Raw genomic sequence first — 17055 nt, forward strand, 5'->3', positions numbered from 1 at the left:
GTTAATTTGCATTTCATTTATTACCCACAGATTTTGAGTCATTTCACTTAAGCTTAGTATTTGTATTTTTTTCTCATATTTGTTTTTCTCTTCTATCAATTTGAGAATTCATGAGTTGGAGGACACTGTAGCATAGTGTGGTGTTCTCTTGCCAAAATATATAAATTCAGTATTCCCTCTCACACACTTACTTTATACAGTATCAGGAGGAGAACTTATTTGCAGTTTCCATTTTGTTTTAAAGTATCTGTCTGCTTAATTAATCTACTTATTTGCCAAAGATAATAATTTATAGCTCTTACCTTTCTGTCTTTTCAAAGCATTAACTGAAAAAGTTAGTCATTACTGTGTGACACCTGGTACTTCATTGTGTCTCATTGAAGGAGAGGGAAGGCTGTCACATGTGGCTGGCAGCTTCATGCCGTCAGTGCGCTGCCGTCAGTGGCAGCCTCATGCTGACGTGGGGGGCTTTGGTGAGACCCTAACCAAACGCACCTTCCATCCCGGCCGTCAGGAGCGGGTCCAGGTGCTGGAGGCGGAGCTGCAGGCTGTCAGCCACAGCAAGATGATGCTGGAGAGGGAGCTACAGGAGGTCATCTCACTGACCGGCCAGGAGCTGGAGGAGCAGCGGGAGAAGGTGCTGGAGCTGGAGGACGAGGTAGGCCAAGCCCTGCCGTCCCACTGCCCAGGGATGAGCACTGCCCCATGTGCAGGGTCGGGGTGCAGCCGAGCCTGAGTGCTTGGCCTCCACTCTGTGCTTCTGGGGGTTGTCCATCCACTCCCCTGGGTCTGACCACCTGCACTGCTGGACACCCTTCATGCACTTCAGTGAGGCCTGCTGTGCCTGCTCTCACTTCAGTGTGGCAAATAAGAAACCCAGCCTGGAAGATCTCCACATAACCCTCAGGCTCAGAGACAGCTATGGCTTCAGGTGGTGCCACGTGCTGCAGCATGGTGATGTCCCCTGGGTTCTGCACAGTGTCCCAAGGTGGCTGTCGGGAGCTGCAGGCTGCATGCACATTTCATGGTCATCTCTGTCACACTCAGCTCTGGGCCTGCCTGGGCTCCAACCTGGATGTGCTTCTCCAGAAGCCCACAGTCCGCAGGAGAGGACTGGCTGTCGGCTGTGGGTCTAGGAGAGAAGCAGGCGTGGCCACAGCAGCCTTGCCAGCTGTGGAGCGAGGGTCTGCTGCATCTGGTGCTCAGCTGTGTGTTGTTGCGTTGTGATATTATTCATTCGGTGCCTGGAGTACAGTGGCTCCAAAAACCGGTGACTTTGATTTGTTTCAGCTGCAAGAGTCCAGAGGCTTCAGGAGGAAGATAAAGCGCCTTGAGGAGACCAATAAGAAGCTAGCTTTGGAACTGGAGCACGAGAGAGGGAAGCTCACGGGCCTCGGGCAGTCCAATGCAGCCTTGAGAGAGCACAACAGCATCTTAGAGACGGCATTAGCCAAGAGGGAAGCAGACCTAGTTCAGCTGAACCTTCAGGTATTGGAACTCATTTGCCGGAAGCAGGAGGAAACCTGCTGCAGGCCAGGCAGACTCTGAGGGCCTTGGCTGCATCGTCTGTGCTTCATCACAGATGCCTGCAGAGTAGAGGCATGGAGACGGAGGCCCAGAGGATCTGCTGAAGCCTCAGCCCCTCTGCCTGTCCTGAGGTGGGGGTGGAGCAGGGGAGCTGAGCTGTAAAGGAGCTAGACTCAGTCCCTAAGGTTCCCTGGGGGTGCAGAGGAGACCCTTTCCTAGCTCCGACCTAAGGGCCTCCTGTGATTCAGCACTGGGGTTCGAACTCTGGTGGATGTCACCCTACAGACCCCGCTGTCAGTTCCTCAGCTCTGCAGCCCCTCTGGGTTTTCTACCAGCCCAGCCCAGCCCCTGCCTTGAATAATCCGGGCTTTAAAGAGCTTCCAGATTTTCCTATGTGCTAGTTCCCACCATCTGAGTTACCTTCCTTGCCATGAAGACAACTGCATTGATAACCCCTGATTTATATGCATCTTTTGGGCTCCTAACCCTATGTTTGAATATGATCATATGATTGTGCTCACGTGATCTGCAATTTCAGTTTTGAGAACAATGTTCTCCAGAAGTAGAAATCTCACACTTTCCTGGCTTGTACCTTTGTTGATAACATGTCATGATGTCTTGTTCCCACGTAATGCTTGATTCCCTCACATGACCCTGATCACAGTGGCCTGTGCTTTCTCCCAGGGCTCTTCAGGCTTTGGAAATTTGATGTCCTTCCTTCCTTACCCCTCTTGGAATGTGCTGTAGGTGCAGGCAGTTTTGCAGCGCAAGGAAGAAGAGGACCGCCAGATGAAGCAGCTTGTCCAGGCCTTGCAGGCCGCACTACAGAAGGAAAAGGTGATGGTGCACGGCCTCGAGGAGCAGGTGTGTGGCTTCCAGCTGGTATCAGACTGCAACCTCACAGAGCCTTTTGGAATGTAACTTGTAAATATCTAAAAACTCAGCATTAGTACCCTTGACACATCAGTTCCCTTCCAGGAACTTCTCTGTGAATACCTTTGCTGATGGGTCCAAGGACAGGGTGTCATCATGGGGTTGGTGACAGAGCCTGGAGGGAGTCTCCGTACTCGTCAGTGGAAGAAAGGGCTTAGATTAAACTAAGGGGCAGTTGTGCGGATCTAAGATGTGTGCACAGAGCTCCACAGCTGTGTCTTTGCTGGGGAAAGAGACCCTGCATGTAGTGTGGAGCTGAAAAGCAAACTGAAGAACAGTATATGATGACCCCATTTGTGTTAAAGAAGCACCCAAGAACAGTGGTTCTGGAGACCCGTGCCATTCTCGACATCTAGAGCAGTTTTCCTGGCTGCTGCCTTCCACGCTCAGATGTTCACTAGTGCATCAGTGAACTCATCATCAGTGGCTCATCCCACAGAGAGGCCTGCCCTGGCCACCCCACAAGTGGAGTGGACCTCAGGCTGTAGACTTAAAGTTTTACCATCATGATGCATCATCTGTGGTTTCTGTCTAGCTCTTTCCTCATGAGAACATCAGCATCCTGGGACAAGGTCTGTGGCTTGTTTGCCTGCTTCTCCCCAGTGCCTTCTCAGAGCAGACGGCAGAACATGTTTGTCGTGGGCACACTCCTGCGTGTGTAGGTGCATGTCACCTGGGTTTTGCCACTTACTTTTACATTTCTCCATGATAATGCACTAGAGATAGAAGGAAATATTTTTTTTTTTATTTCATGAGTGAGACAGTAAGACATTCTTTTATTTAGTTTTTATTATTTTTGAAAAATATTTTTTGGCTGCACTGCACAGCATGTGGAATCTAGTTCCCCAGCTAGGGATCTGAACCGTGTCCCCTGCATTGGAAGCACAGGGTCTTAACCACTGGACTGCCAAGGAAGTCCCCAGAGATTCTTTTAAAGTAGTACTAGTTTTAAGATATATTAAGAATATTGTTACATGATCAATTACTAGCTTCTTCTTGATCCACATGTGCCTTGTTTGCCATATTTAATCCTTGCTTACAGTTGCTGCATATCTGATGGTTCTAAACTGAGTCAGCAATACTCCCTGCTTTTCTGTCCCCCACCTTCTGTCTTTTGATTTGTACTCAGGTATCACTTAATAGTTTTATTCTCACCTTAAAGAAGTTGTAACTAGGCAATTTTTAAGGAAATGCTGGGGGGATGATGTATATTTGATTTCTTTTTTTAAGGGCAGTAATTGTAAATGATGCCTATTTTTCCAAGTACATTTGGTCTGATGGTCCTAATTGTAAAAATAGTACATACTAGCAACAATTTTTAGTGCATGTGGAGATTAAAGTATCTTGAATCTCTGCCTAGTGACAACCACTGCTAACACCCTCTATTGGAGTTTTTCCAGGAATATATGAGTTCTTTCTATATTCATTTGTCATATACTATAAATATTTTTATTAAACTTCTTTTACATGAAGTACCTGCTAGTGTAGTTAGACAAGAAAACTAAAATATTGGAAAATCAAATGAAAAATGTTGTTATATTCTGAGAATTTGCTTATCTTCTCAGAAACTTTGAGATAAAATGTTGTTAACCATGAAAAAGCTAGTTACATCCTTAAAGGAAAATGAGCAGTAGCATTATTACACTTAGACGGTCTGATGGAAAGGTGGATTCTTCCTCAATACATAAATTATGAACAAAAGTAACAAGAAATATGCAGATACACTTGAGAGTGACTGTAAGAACCACTGAGGCCAAGAAGATTGAACATAACGGTTCGCTCAGCAGGTGCTGCTGCCACATTGCATGCTTTCAGGCCAAGTGTGTGTTCAGTACTTTCATCCTTGACAGGCACCTTGAAAAGCTGTGGAAGGAAGGCCTGCAAGAGCGGCTAGGAGGTGGGGGTTGGGGCAGCTGCCTCCACACGTGCTGCGAGGTTCTGCCTCTGTCCTTGACAGTGCTAATGTTTTTTGTTTTAGGTTGCTGCAGCCAAGGCAGAAGCGGGTCACAACCGCCGCCACTTTAAGGCTGCCACCTTAGAGCTGAGCGAGGTGAAGAAGGAGCTGCAGGCCAAGGAGCAGGAGGTCCAGAGGCTACAGGCAGAGGCCGACGGGCTCCAGTAAGTAGCAGTGGGTGCCACCACCATCTCATCTCCAGTTAGCACCTTCGACACACCAGGGTCCCGTGTTCTAGCAAATAGCTGGGCAGATCTCTGGAGGCAGATCTAAGGAGGAAAAATGCATCCAATTGCTATCTCAGAATGCTTGCAGCTTAACACTGAAACTTTGACCTTGATGCTGTGTGCTCCCACTTTGTGCCTTGCTGGTCCTTCTGTGAGGACAGAGAGCCCTGGGGGCTATGCCCACCACTGATGCTCACTGTGGGCTCCCACTGGGGGGTCTCGGCTCAAACGTGTGTAAGCGCACATGTGTTGGGCAGTGCACATGCATTGAACTCTGCGACACTTTCCCTCCCATTGTAATCTATGATTGAGCATTCATGGAGAAGCCCTCCCAGGGGTTGTGAGCATTAGTTGAGCAAGTGCATTCACAGCTCCTAGAACAGTCCCCATCCAGGGAGTGCGGTACGTGAGTTTTGTCCTTATGAATGTTACCCAGGACATCTAACAGTCAACTGAAAGCGTTTTTGAGTGGGAAGGTCATTGGAAGAACGCTGTAATTTTATTCCTTCTCATTTTTTGTGCTAGGATCCAGGAGGGGAAGCACTCACAGGAAATAGCAGAATTCCAGGCGGAGCTGGCAGAGGCCCGGACCCAGCTCCAGCTGCTGCAGAAGCAGCTGGATGAGCAGCTGAGCAAAGAACCCATAGGAAACCAAGAGGTGACTCACTGGGCAGCTTTCCCTCCCCAGTTAACAGGGCTTACAGAACAAGACTCTGCTTGACACATTCACTTCATTCCCCGTCTTCTTGGAAAGGGATTTTTTTTCCCTAAGTGTATTAAATGATACGAAGAGATAGAGTTACAGCAATTTTATAATGCAAGAAAGCCATTTTAAAATTCTTTGGATCATGTGATGTTTTTCTGTCTCTAGATGGAAAATCTCAAATGGGAGGTGGATCAGAAAGAGAGAGAAATCCAGTCCTTGAAACAGCAGCTGGACTTGACCGAGCACCAGAGTAAACAGGAGTTGGATGGAATACAGCAGTCGTTACAGGTACAGGTCACGTCAGGGCCCCAGCAGCAACCCCCCTAGCTCTTCCCAGTATCATGCCAAGCAGCATGCTACATGCACAGCAAGAGTTTTTGATGGATTGAGTGCTCACACCAGATCATTCATGTTTCAGAAAGCAGCCCAGGTCAGGCAGCTGAGGGACACCGAGCAGAAAGACCAGAGCCCCTGGGCTGAGCTGTGCAATTGTCCCAGGAACGAGATTTCATTAAGTCCAATATATGAGAGTGCAATTCACCAGTGTGTGATGAGCTTCTCTGAGAAGAAGTCTATGTACATATGGTCTTGACTGCTCGAGGATGGGATCGGGGTTGGGGGGCGGGGGGTGACTCTGACTGAGATTCCTACATGTGGATGGACAGCTTGTAATCATCAGAACTGCTTTGTCTTCTGTCTTGGGAACAGTTAAGCTTATTCTAGTAGCTGACCTTGGAATTTATACAAGGATTGGGTTCATTGTCAAATGTGGGTATGGGAATGTTACTGGTTCCTCGGCAGAAGCTCTGAAGTTTGGATGGGAACATTGAGGACAGAATTGTAACTGGATTCTCTGCAGTGTAAACTCCTAGAGAGGAGTGTTGCTGGGAGGGGAGCGTCACATGAAAGCTTTAGTGTACAAAGCCAGGCTAGTAGCCCCAGCCCTTTAGAATTGTGACGTACAAACTAAGATTTGTGCAGTGTGCTTAAGATCTTTCAGTGTTTGAAAATCTATGACTCCACTTTCTTTAGAATATTAAATCTGAGCTGGAGATGGTACGGGAAGACCTGTCTATGACCCAGAAAGATAAATTTATGCTTCAAGCTAAAGTGTCAGAACTGAAGAACAACATGAAGACACTGCTCCAGCAAAACCAGCAGCTCAAGCTGGACCTGCGGCGAGGAGCAGCCAAGACGGTATGAGGCCGCCCGGGCCATCAGCAGGCCGTTGTAGACGTATTGGCTGATGGTCGGCAGCCATTCAGTCATAAAGTTACATTTAATCAGTGTTGGGCAACAACCATGTGAAATGATGATGGCATATTCTTTTTGGACCACCGGCCAAATCTTTTTAATTTAGTGCTTTTTCTAACAGAACGTTGGCCTCTTTCTATGAATTCAGATGCCATTTTATTGTAATATGCTTTACAAACCAAATGAGGGCATGGTTTGCTTGTGTTAACAAGAGTCCCTGGCCTTCTAGGTGAGCCCAGCTGGGACACACAGCTGCCAGAACAGGCTCGAGGGCCCAGGAACCCCTGAAACTGCTGTCATGAGCTCTTTCAGATTATCTGTTTACCCACAATTTGTTTCTCTCCTCAGCCTATGTAAATACTCTGCTGGTGCAAAGATCTCGCTCAGATTCAGAGGTTTATTTAGCATGGTTTGGTTATCTATGGAAAAAGTTAGAAGTCCAAGGAAGGGGAGTCTTACGAGTCAGAAAATTGACTTAATTTCTCAGGGAAACTCAGAGTCAAGGCCTTGGTCTCTCTGGAAAGCCCCACCTGTGAGCTGTCATTAGGGCGCCTCTGGTCAGGTCCATGCCCCTGAAGAGCCAGGACTATAGTATTTGTTACATGGTTAGGAAGAAGATTTTCTATTTAGCAGACATTTCCTGAACCCCCGAGGCTTCCAGCTCTGCGGAGTGGGAGTTGCCTCCTCAGAAACCCTTGGGGAGCTGGGGAGGCGCCTCCAGAAGCACGTGTGATGGCAGGGACCCTTGGGGAAGGGGTCGGGGGGTAGGCCTCCAAGTGGGAAACTAGCCGTGTGCTTTGAAAAACAGAGAAAGGAGCCAAAAGGAGAAGCCAGCTCTTCCAGCCCCGTGACACCAGTGAAGATCCCCGACTGCCCTGTCCCGGCCTCGCTGCTGGAGGAACTGCTGCGGCCCCCTCCTGCCGTGAGCAAGGAACCCCTCAAGAACCTCAACAGCTGCCTCCAGCAGCTCAAGTACGAACCACACTGGGCTCCATGGCTTAGTCTTTACAGATAAATTTCTTGTTTAACTTGGAAGAATCTTTCCTGTTACAGCACCCCACATCCAGCAGAGGCCGAGCAGCTCTGGGGGTGGGGGGTGGGAGGGGACCATGGGGTCCCATGCCTCTTGCTCTGTCTCTAAGGTGGGAGCTGTCCTGAGCTAAATGACAGTGGCCAAGCATCAGGAGGCCCGTGTCTGGAGGGTGTGGGCAGGTATCGTTTTTGACCCTGAAGAAGCCAGGCAGGACAGATTCAGCTCTGTCTTCCCCACATTCTCCCCAAGCAGCAGTTAGCATGTGCAGAGCTGCCTGGCTTGTGGGCCTCTGTGAGCGAAGGAAAATGCCCAGAGTCCCATTTGTTCTGTGACCCAATCAGTTTGCTGGTCCCAGTAGAGAGATTCAATGGGTCCTGTGAGTGTGAGCACCTGCCGTCCAGTTGAGGCTCGTCAGGGCCGAGTCCTAGGTGATGGGCTGTCTCTAGGGGAGCAGCAGCGCCCTCCCTGGCTCTCCTTTGACAGCGTCCCTTCCTCTCCCTCCCCTGTCTCCCCAGGCAGGAGATGGACAGCCTGCAGCGCCAGATGGAGGCACACGCAGTCACTGTGCATGAGTCGCTGTCCTCATGGACTCAGGGGGACCCCGCCAGCCCCTCACCACCGGGAGATCACGCCAACCCTAGAGGAGACACAGAGTGGCACGGTCAGGGCAGGGCCTCGCGAGAAGGACTTGGAACAGTGACCGCCGAGCATCCCCACCCCGAGTGTTTGTAACTACCCCGAGGAATGTTCTCTCATCGATGTTATTTATTTGACTGTGTGCTCTATGTTTTTCTAAGAGGTGAAATTTAAGTTTTGCGTTTGCCTTTACAAGGAGTAAAATAACAAAACAGGAGCCAAGGATTGAGAAATAATCATTTGCAGATCACAACCAGCTTTTCCCACGAAGTGACCAAATCTTAGAAACCTAATTTAGGTCTCAGTGAGACATTTTTGGATGTGTCTGAAGCATATGTGTAGAGAAGGTATCTTAGGCATGACCATAGACGCTGCTCTCGGACGATTGCTGGTAGAGACGTTGCACAGCTGAGTCCGGTTTCTCACTTTCCTGCCTGATTCAGTAAGAGTTTTACTACCCTGCAGGAGTGAGGCTTCATTTGCACCTTTGGTTTTTATTTTATTTTATTTTGATTTCAATAGCCATCTCTCCATAGGATATGTATATAAATACTGAAAATCATAATCTAAACTTTAAAAAGTATATCCTTATATTATTTAAGAATGACCCGAATTGTCTTTTTATTGATTGCCTTTTGAAAATCTGCTGTTAGGAAATAATGTACATGTAGAATTTAGGAATGTCAGAAAATTATATTTTAAGAAATTTATTTACCTCCCAAAGCCAAATATTCTTAGACAGAAGTTCTTTGTTATTTTAGTTTCACTCTATTTTGAGGGTCTTTCCTTGTCATGAGTGCACAATGCCCACCTGTTCGAGCCCTGGTCCTGCATGGCCTCGCTCACCCCAGCCAACCCCTGGGCAGGCTTGATGACCACCAGGATGCCACACAGACACCACGGTCAGCAGGCGCTGACCTGACACATGAAGTGTGGGGAGGGGCTTCAGGAGAAGAGAGGAGGGGTGGTGAGGAGAATAAGGCAGGGCTGCCTGCAGGCTCCCAACCTGGGAGCAGGCCTTCCCCAGGCCTCCCACTTTGCCTCTGTGTGGAAGTGTCCATCAGCACTGTGTGGTCATCACGAGATTTGCTGGCCTCTGTGTGTGACAGCCTTCAGAAGGGCCTTCCCCTCTCATCTGGAGAGCAGCAAGGTTTCTGAAAGGGGCAGGTCAGCACGAGAGGGTCTCTAGAGCCTCCCATGTGGGATGCCTTATTGGAAACCAGACACCCCAAGTGTGTGAGGTCCCACCTAGAATGACTGAGACTCGAGGTTTGAAAGTCTGTCACTAGTTTGCTAAGATGATGTCAAATAATGTTTATTGTTCCAAGTTGAGAGAGAGAGAGAATGGGTCTGTGTGGCCCCCGTGCAGGGCGGCTGGTCTGAAGATGAAGTCTGCGGTGTTAGTGATCAGGCCAGACACGCTCGTGTCACCTCATCACCTGGGTCTCTTGTGGAGAAAACAGCGTGGTGTTTTTAAGCTGCTTGCGTTCTCTCACAATATGCTGTTAGAAGGTTAATCAGTAAGGTTAAAATAGCACTAACCAGAAAGATGTTTAGCATTTTAAAAAATTCTCCAGCAAGTATTGGAACTTCTAAAATACGTATATCATTTGTACAGGGTTATTCTTGGAAACTATACTTGAACCTTCTTTACATAAATATATTCTACTTTTCCTTCTAAGTTGGAAATCATTTTTGACAAACTGTTTTTGTACCATTGGAAAAGAAAAATGGTAATTTACATTCTTATTTATTTTGGCTGCGTTGTCCTTTAATTTTAGAGCCAAGAAGTCACTTAGCCTCACTTTGTAGCTGCTTTCTTGCTCCTTGCTGAGGTCTTCTGGAAAATCACCGTGCATCTTCTTCCTTAGGAAATGATGAGCGCATCTTGAGTGTGTCCATCGAGAGAAAGCCAGTCTCTGTTTTTCACCCCTTTTCCTTTGTGGAGTCACCCTCTGTTTCAGCAGCAGCACCTCCTTGGGGCTCCTGCCAACCTCCTGTGCCAGCCTTATCCGTAGTTCTGGGCCAGCCTGGCCTGCCTCTGGCCCAAGTGCTCTGGCTGCCCCCCACCCCCTGCCTTGTCCTGTGTGTGCCCCTTGTGCCGTCACACTGGCCTGCAGTTCCCGATCTGGGGCCCTTGTGTCCAGGCTCCCTTAACAAATTATCCTGAAGGAGGAAGTTGGACTGAAGTCACCTGCTCTTGGTTTGTTACGGCTTTTTTTTTCCTCTGAGAGACTTTACTGGTGCTCCTGCCTCCCAGCATTTGAAATATTCTTCTTCCATGGCAGAAGTGGGAATTAGGAATTTGCTCATGGAAAACAACAGTAAACTCTGGAGTACTTGTAGAAATACATTCGTCATCACGTTGCATTTGTCTATGTTGTTAATCCTGTACCTCATGTCCTCATTGGAGGACGTGTCAGCTTAGACACTTCACGATGTTATGACTTGATTTTCTTATGTTCCAAAAATAACTTACTGCGAGGTGGTTATCATTGATTTTTCCACGGTACCCATCACATAGATGCCACGGATTTACATGCCTTTGTTCTACTATTCGGGAGGTGTAACAGGCATTGTTTTTGATAGGATGTGAAACTGGTTCATTCTCTGGCCTGGGGTCCAGGTACCAAGATGGGCCTTGAAGAAGACAGCCCGTGGAAGGCTGTGTTAGGAAGATATCTCATTAAACCCTTCCTCAGTTTAAAGACTTTCTTGGTCTTTAGGATACTGCTAAAGCCATGGGCCTGCAGAGTCATCAGGACATATATTCCTATGAGTATTTTTTTAACAAAAATTAAATGTCATGTAAAGACTGCTAGTAGTGGAAGGGACCAGCAGATCTGAGAGAGAAATGTCCCGGAGCCTCCCCAAGAGCCCATGACATGCATAGTGCAGGGGCGTGTGAGACACTCTGAGCCTTACTCAAACAAGTCACTCACTCCCATGCCAGGCGATTCTCAGCGTATGGTGGTCTCAGGTTAACGATAGGATCCTTGAGGGTCATGTTTTAAAGGATCTAGAAAACTCGGTGGTGTTAAGTTATTCATGTCTATTAAAAATTTCCTCATTAAAAGGGAGTCCTCAGGTTGGGGCTGTTCAGGGGAAAGGTGTCACCATGCACAACAAATTGTAACTTTAAAAAGCATGTTGATTTTTTTATAAATTTAAGTGTGCTTGGGAATTCCTTGAATTTTGTGCAATAAACTATTTTTTGTTAAAGATTTTTATATTTCATTGGGGGTGGCTTCATTTTCAGCTATATATTTTGTCATTTCTGGGAGTGACTGTTACCGCACGTTGTTAACCAACTCTGTTCAAACATGTAAAAGAATTTTATTCTGTCAAAGCTTCAGATGGCTGTGAAATGTCTCACAAGGGAGACACTTCTGAGTAAACCACTCCTGAGGCCGCGGATGCGCCACACACATGCTTCCTGGTCTGGAGTGTTGCCCAGCCTCGGCCTCCGCTGACCATCCCTTGCCCACAGCAGTCTCAGCCTTGTGGCTCCCCAGTCTCACCCGTCTTTTTCATTCACACTTTCTTTTCAATCAGTGAGAGTAAACCGGATGTAGATTCTTTACTTAAATGTTCTCATTCTTCAGTTAAATGTTATCATAACCAGCATGGTAAAAAATGTACAGAAAATGAGAAGTTAATCAGTGATCACAGAATTTTATTTTGTGATGGGACAGATACATGTTTCACTGTGCTTCTGCCTCAGTGTCTATAAGCAATTTAGGGTCAGGCATTCCGTGTACCACCCAGACCTAAATGAAACTGCTCTGACTGCCTCCTTTTGTGATCTTAACTTCCTGAAACATTGCGATGCAAATTCTCATCTCTACAATCAGTAGTCATGAAGGGGATGATCATAAGTATTAACTTTTTCCTTTTTCTGTAAAGCTGCTACACATTTGCAGGCCCCAAACAAATGAGTTGATGGATATATTTTTAAGCTGTATCTCCTTTGTCACATAGAAGTTCTCTGCTGTACCCTCCTAACAGTCATACAGCGGGTATTACGGGAGTGATCCAAGTGAAGATTCATGGGCAGCTGCTTCCTGGCTCCAAGGGGGATGGAGTACCGGCAGAAACACGTGCTGAGTGTGGGGCCGAGTATGTGGTGCTGAGTCCTCCAGATCACGAAGGCTCCTCTGTTGTCTTGCAGACTAGGTGGGGAGTAGAGAGAGGATTACTGATGCCATGGTGTCGAGTGTGGTGGATAAGCGTGATAGCTGTTGGAAAAGTCTCCAAGCCTTCCCCTTAGATGAGGTGGAATTCTTAGCCATCAGCAGTGGCCCATACCAGAAGCAGCATTTATTGGAATTTTGCTTGCCTTTATGCCTATTTCACTTAGCAAAGAATGTTGCAACTTCTGGTTAAAAAGTTTTCTTTGGCCTTGCCTTTTTCCTGGAAACAGGAGAGGTGTTAAACTGTGTTGCTGATCCTTTTCTCTGCCTATTGGGGGGGAGGCGGGGGCAGCACTCCTATGCCAGGCCCCTTCTCTCATCCCAGCCTGTCCGTGTGGAGTGGGCACCTCCAGGAGCTCAGAGCAGCCTCTACCCCAAGCAATATGCTTCTGGGCCAGGTTGGAATTGGAAACGTGTGAATCACTGCAGCATCTGGAGGTGGAAGCATCTAGAAGTTCTCATCAACTCAGCCTTCTTTCACCTGGTCTGGGAATTGCTGGAGAAAGTGACCCGCTGGGTTCTTACACATAATCTGCAGGTCAGAACATGACGAACGTTTCTGGGCTCGTGAGTTCTCACAGGACCTTCATTTTGTTTGTGAGCTTTCAGCGTGCATTTCTAAATACCTGATAGACATTTCAAAGTGATTTTCCTATACTCGAGCCCTGGTGTGTTGAAAGCCAAAGGGGTCGCCTTCATCCAGAAAACAGCCCCTTCCCTTGACTGACTGACTTATAGTGATAGAGTCCCCCTGGCCTCCTAACCCTCAAGGTCTCCTCCTCGCTGGTCCGGCCCAGCCCACAGCTCCTTCACAGCCCAGGTCTCTGCTTCATGCCCCCTTCCTTCTCCGCATCAGCTTGGAACCTGGCTTAGCTATAGACCCAGCCCTGTGGCGGTGTCCAGGCCTTCAGAGGCATCCTCCTTGCTCTGCTGCCTGGAACATATGCTTGCTAGCCCTGCAGGTGGCCTGCTGCCCTGTAGGACTAAGTTCTATACACATGACCCTGATTGGCCTCTCTCACTTCTTGGTGGAGCTTTGACCGACTCCAGAGCCCTCACCAGTGCTGTCCTCCTCTGCCTCCCTAGACACGTGCACAGCAAGGTGGCAGGCTCAGCTCCCCGAGCTGGAGAGACGGTGCACAGCATTGGCTGCCTGCTACAAATCCTTCCCCAGGGTCACAGCCTCGTCCTTGAGTAGTACTCCCAGTCAGCGTGAACACCTGAGTGATGGTACCAGCAGCTGACCCACAATGGGTGGCAGGTGGCAGCAACAGTGAACCTGTTCTCTCAAGCCCCTGGAGACTGGGGGTGACCTGTAAGTGCAACATGACCCAGCCTGTCCTGGCCAGTCCGAGTGCCCACAACAGGCCAGGGTGCCCTGGGCCTTGCTTGGACAACTCGCCCATTCCCCTTGTAGCGAACAGCTGCTGCCTTGCCTTTTGATCAGTAACCACATGTCAGGCTGGGCAGTCACACACTTTCCAGAGCTATTCAAAACCAGCTCTGCAGGAGGAAAAAGCCTGATGCCTAGCATCTGATGAGGTGTAAGCACCCTACTTGGGCAGATAGGACACGACCACTGGGAAGTCACTGGAGCTGGGAAGGGTTGTGGGCAGTCACATGTAGGAGACTAGCACACCAGGCTATCCCCTCGTGATGCGACAGGTAAGCAGAAAATAGACCTGCATCAACTTTTGTAAAACCTTCCCTGGGGAGTCAGTGGTAAAGAGTCCACTTGCCAATGCAGGAGGCACAGGTTTGATCTCTGGTCCAGGTCCTACGTGCTATGGAACAACTAAGTCCTTGCACCACAACTTTTGAGCCTGTGCTCTTAGAGCCCAGGAACTGCAACCACTGAGGCCATGCACTGCAACTCCTAAAGCCCAAGTGCCTAGAGCCTGTGCCCATGAGAGAAGCCACCGCAAAGAGAAGCCCGAGCACCGCAACTACAGAGTGGCCCCTGCTCACAACTAGAGAAAAGTCCACGTAGCAACAAACACCCAGCACAGCCAAAAACAAAATAAGTAAATCTTTTTTAAAAAAAGAAAAATGGAGGTAGGGATCAGAGTAGGAGACAAACTGCAATCATGAATTAGATTAAACCAGCTCCTCTCCCAAAAGACCATCAAGTCTCTTAAACTTAATTTTCTCTTCATTTGTAGAAATCCACTTCTACCTACAGGGATTTACATCTCAAATTCATTTCTGCCTCAAAGGTGAATAGTGGCCAATACAATGTTGGCTTAACAGTGGAATCGTGTACCACCACCACCCCCCACACCATCCCAGTCTCGTTTAATGGACCGTAGACTGCATTAGATGGCAGTTAGGAGGATCCAGCCATAATAGGATTCCTATTGTTAGCTGGATTCCACAAAAAATCCTGGTATTAAGATACTTGTTAGGCTGGTAAAGCAGCTATGAGACCCTGAAACTTAGTGGCTTCAATGAGAGAAGTTTCTCTTTCATGAAACAGCCCGAGCAGTAAAACAGAACTGATAAGGGCAGCTTCTGGTGCCTTCTAACCTCCAGCCCCACCTGTGGTCCAGGATAGCTGCTCCAGGTCCCACTTCCTGTCTGCATTTCCCAAAAGGAAGGCATATTGCATACCCTCATCTAAGAGTACCGCTCCCTAGCAGTGTACACTGTCTGTTGCCTCCACTTAGTCACTGGGCCACAGGATGTGTGTTTAGCTGGACAACAGTGTGCCCAGCTCCAGCTGGGACTTCTGTCATTAAGAGAATGGATGATACTGGCAACAGCCCCTTATCACCATACACAGTCTCTCAAATCAGTCCTCTCCGCTCTGAATCACTGGGGTTTATGATTAATATAACAAAATCCCTCACAAAGGAGGCTGATACTGCTACCGCTTGAATGCATGCTCAGTTGCTCAGTCATGTCCAACTCTTTTTGATCCCATGGACTGGCTCTTCTGTCCATGGGATTTTTCAGGCAAGAATACTGGAGTGGGTTGCCAATTCCTTCTCCAGGGGATCATCCCTACCCAGGGTTCAAACCCTTGCTCTCGTGTCTCCTGCCTTGCAGGTAGATTCTTTACCACCGGTGAAGCCCTCCCTTAAAGCCATATATATAACTTTAATAATTTTTAAAGTATGATAGAAGTGGTAGTAACAGCTAACGTTTACACAGTCTTGCACTGTAGCAAGAGCCTGGCACAGATTAATCCTCATCTCTGAGACAGTGCAATTATCATTCTATTTTATCCCTGAAAAAAAGACAAAAACACAACACAGGGAAATTAAAGAATTCACCTAAAGTTACCCGGCAGGCAGGGGCGGTCTGACCCAGTGCTTGGAGCTCTCATCACTGAACAAAGTCACAGACTCAGAAACGTCAAGTCTGAGGAGAGGCTGGGGATAGAGATCCATCCTCAGGTACTTAGAAATTAAAGAGAATATAAAGTAAGATCTCATCTAACACGGTGCTCTTTATCCCTTTTCAAATATGGTTATTTTATTGGCTGCACCCTGTGGCATGTGGAATCCTAGTTCCCTTACCAGGGATCAAACCAGCACCCTGCAGTAGAAGCACAGAGTCTTAACTACTGAACCATCAGGGAAATCCCTATTCCTTTTTAAATGCAGACAAAATATACACTAAAATAGGCACAGATTTTGGTGTATATTTTGGTAAGTTTTGACAAATGTCAATCAAATGTGTACCGGTATTCCTATCAACGCAAGTAAGACGCAGAGCGCTTCACACAGTGGAAGTCCCTCACGTCCGTCACAGCTCATCACCCCACTCAGAGGAGACCCTTGGTCCGATTTCTATCACCAGAAGCTTTCCCTTGAGCTTGAGTTTCCCTTCCCTTGAGTTTTCCTGACTGGACCTTGACTGATAAGGTACCTAGCATTGGCTCCTGGCTTGCTGATGTCTGAGGCCTCTGAAGTGCTTGCTACTTCCAGTTGCTCAGTCAAAAGTGGAAAATATGAAGAAGTGGGATGTTCCCCGGGATGTCAAGATTTCAATGCCCTCTGTAGTTTGTGGCAGAGAGCAGGGGAGCCGACATGGTGTCAAAAGCTAACTGCTGCTAATGGAATAAATGGAATTGTGCAGTATTGTTTTTGTGTGGCGTTCTTAGCGAGGTTTTGATTCAGCCACCCTGCAGCTAATAATAAACCTCTGTGCAGGATTATCATATGACGATTCTAAATTTGTTTATCCATTCTTCCGGGGTTTACCCAAACAGCTGGGTGTTTCTCGCTTGGCTATTCTGAATAAAGCTGCTGTGAACATTCTGAAAACTTTCATTTTTCACACCCAGGGCCGCAATGCTGAACCACAAGGAAACGTACATTTAACTTCACTAGAAACTGCTTCGTGGTTTTCAAAGTGGTTGATTCATTTTACACTCATACCAGCAGTGTATGAGAATTCTAAAACAGCCCCACATCCTCACCAACATTTGATAGTCAGTCTTCTAATTTTAACCATTCCTGGTGGGTGGAAAGCAGTATCATTGTGGGTTTAATTTGGACTTCACCCATTCTCAGATTCACTAACTCTTCAATTGTTGTGCTCAATTGACTGTTAGTACTGTCCAATTGATTTTTTGAACCAAGGAA

The 17055-nt window shown here is 47.6% G+C and overlaps 1 protein-coding gene across 5 annotated transcripts in view; it reads left to right on the plus strand.

The window, feature by feature from the left end:
* Window positions 1-11492, plus strand: part of GOLGA3 (golgin A3) — a 46296-nt gene extending 34804 nt beyond the window's left edge. For all 5 annotated transcript variants that reach the window (XM_069558323.1, XM_069558320.1, XM_069558318.1 and 2 more), the window contains exons 16-24: window positions 515-658; window positions 1291-1488; window positions 2275-2391; window positions 4439-4578; window positions 5167-5299; window positions 5513-5635; window positions 6380-6544; window positions 7410-7573; window positions 8150-11492. In XM_069558323.1, coding sequence (XP_069414424.1) covers window positions 515-658; window positions 1291-1488; window positions 2275-2391; window positions 4439-4578; window positions 5167-5299; window positions 5513-5635; window positions 6380-6544; window positions 7410-7573; window positions 8150-8366 — 1401 coding nt within the window. In that variant the 3' untranslated portion in view covers window positions 8367-11492. The remainder of the gene's footprint in view (window positions 1-514; window positions 659-1290; window positions 1489-2274; window positions 2392-4438; window positions 4579-5166; window positions 5300-5512; window positions 5636-6379; window positions 6545-7409; window positions 7574-8149) is intronic.
* Window positions 11493-17055: the final 5563 nt, after the last annotated feature.

The sequence above is a fragment of the Ovis canadensis genome, chromosome 17 (assembly GCF_042477335.2).
Source record: "Ovis canadensis isolate MfBH-ARS-UI-01 breed Bighorn chromosome 17, ARS-UI_OviCan_v2, whole genome shotgun sequence".
Classification (NCBI taxonomy): domain Eukaryota; kingdom Metazoa; phylum Chordata; class Mammalia; order Artiodactyla; family Bovidae; genus Ovis; species Ovis canadensis.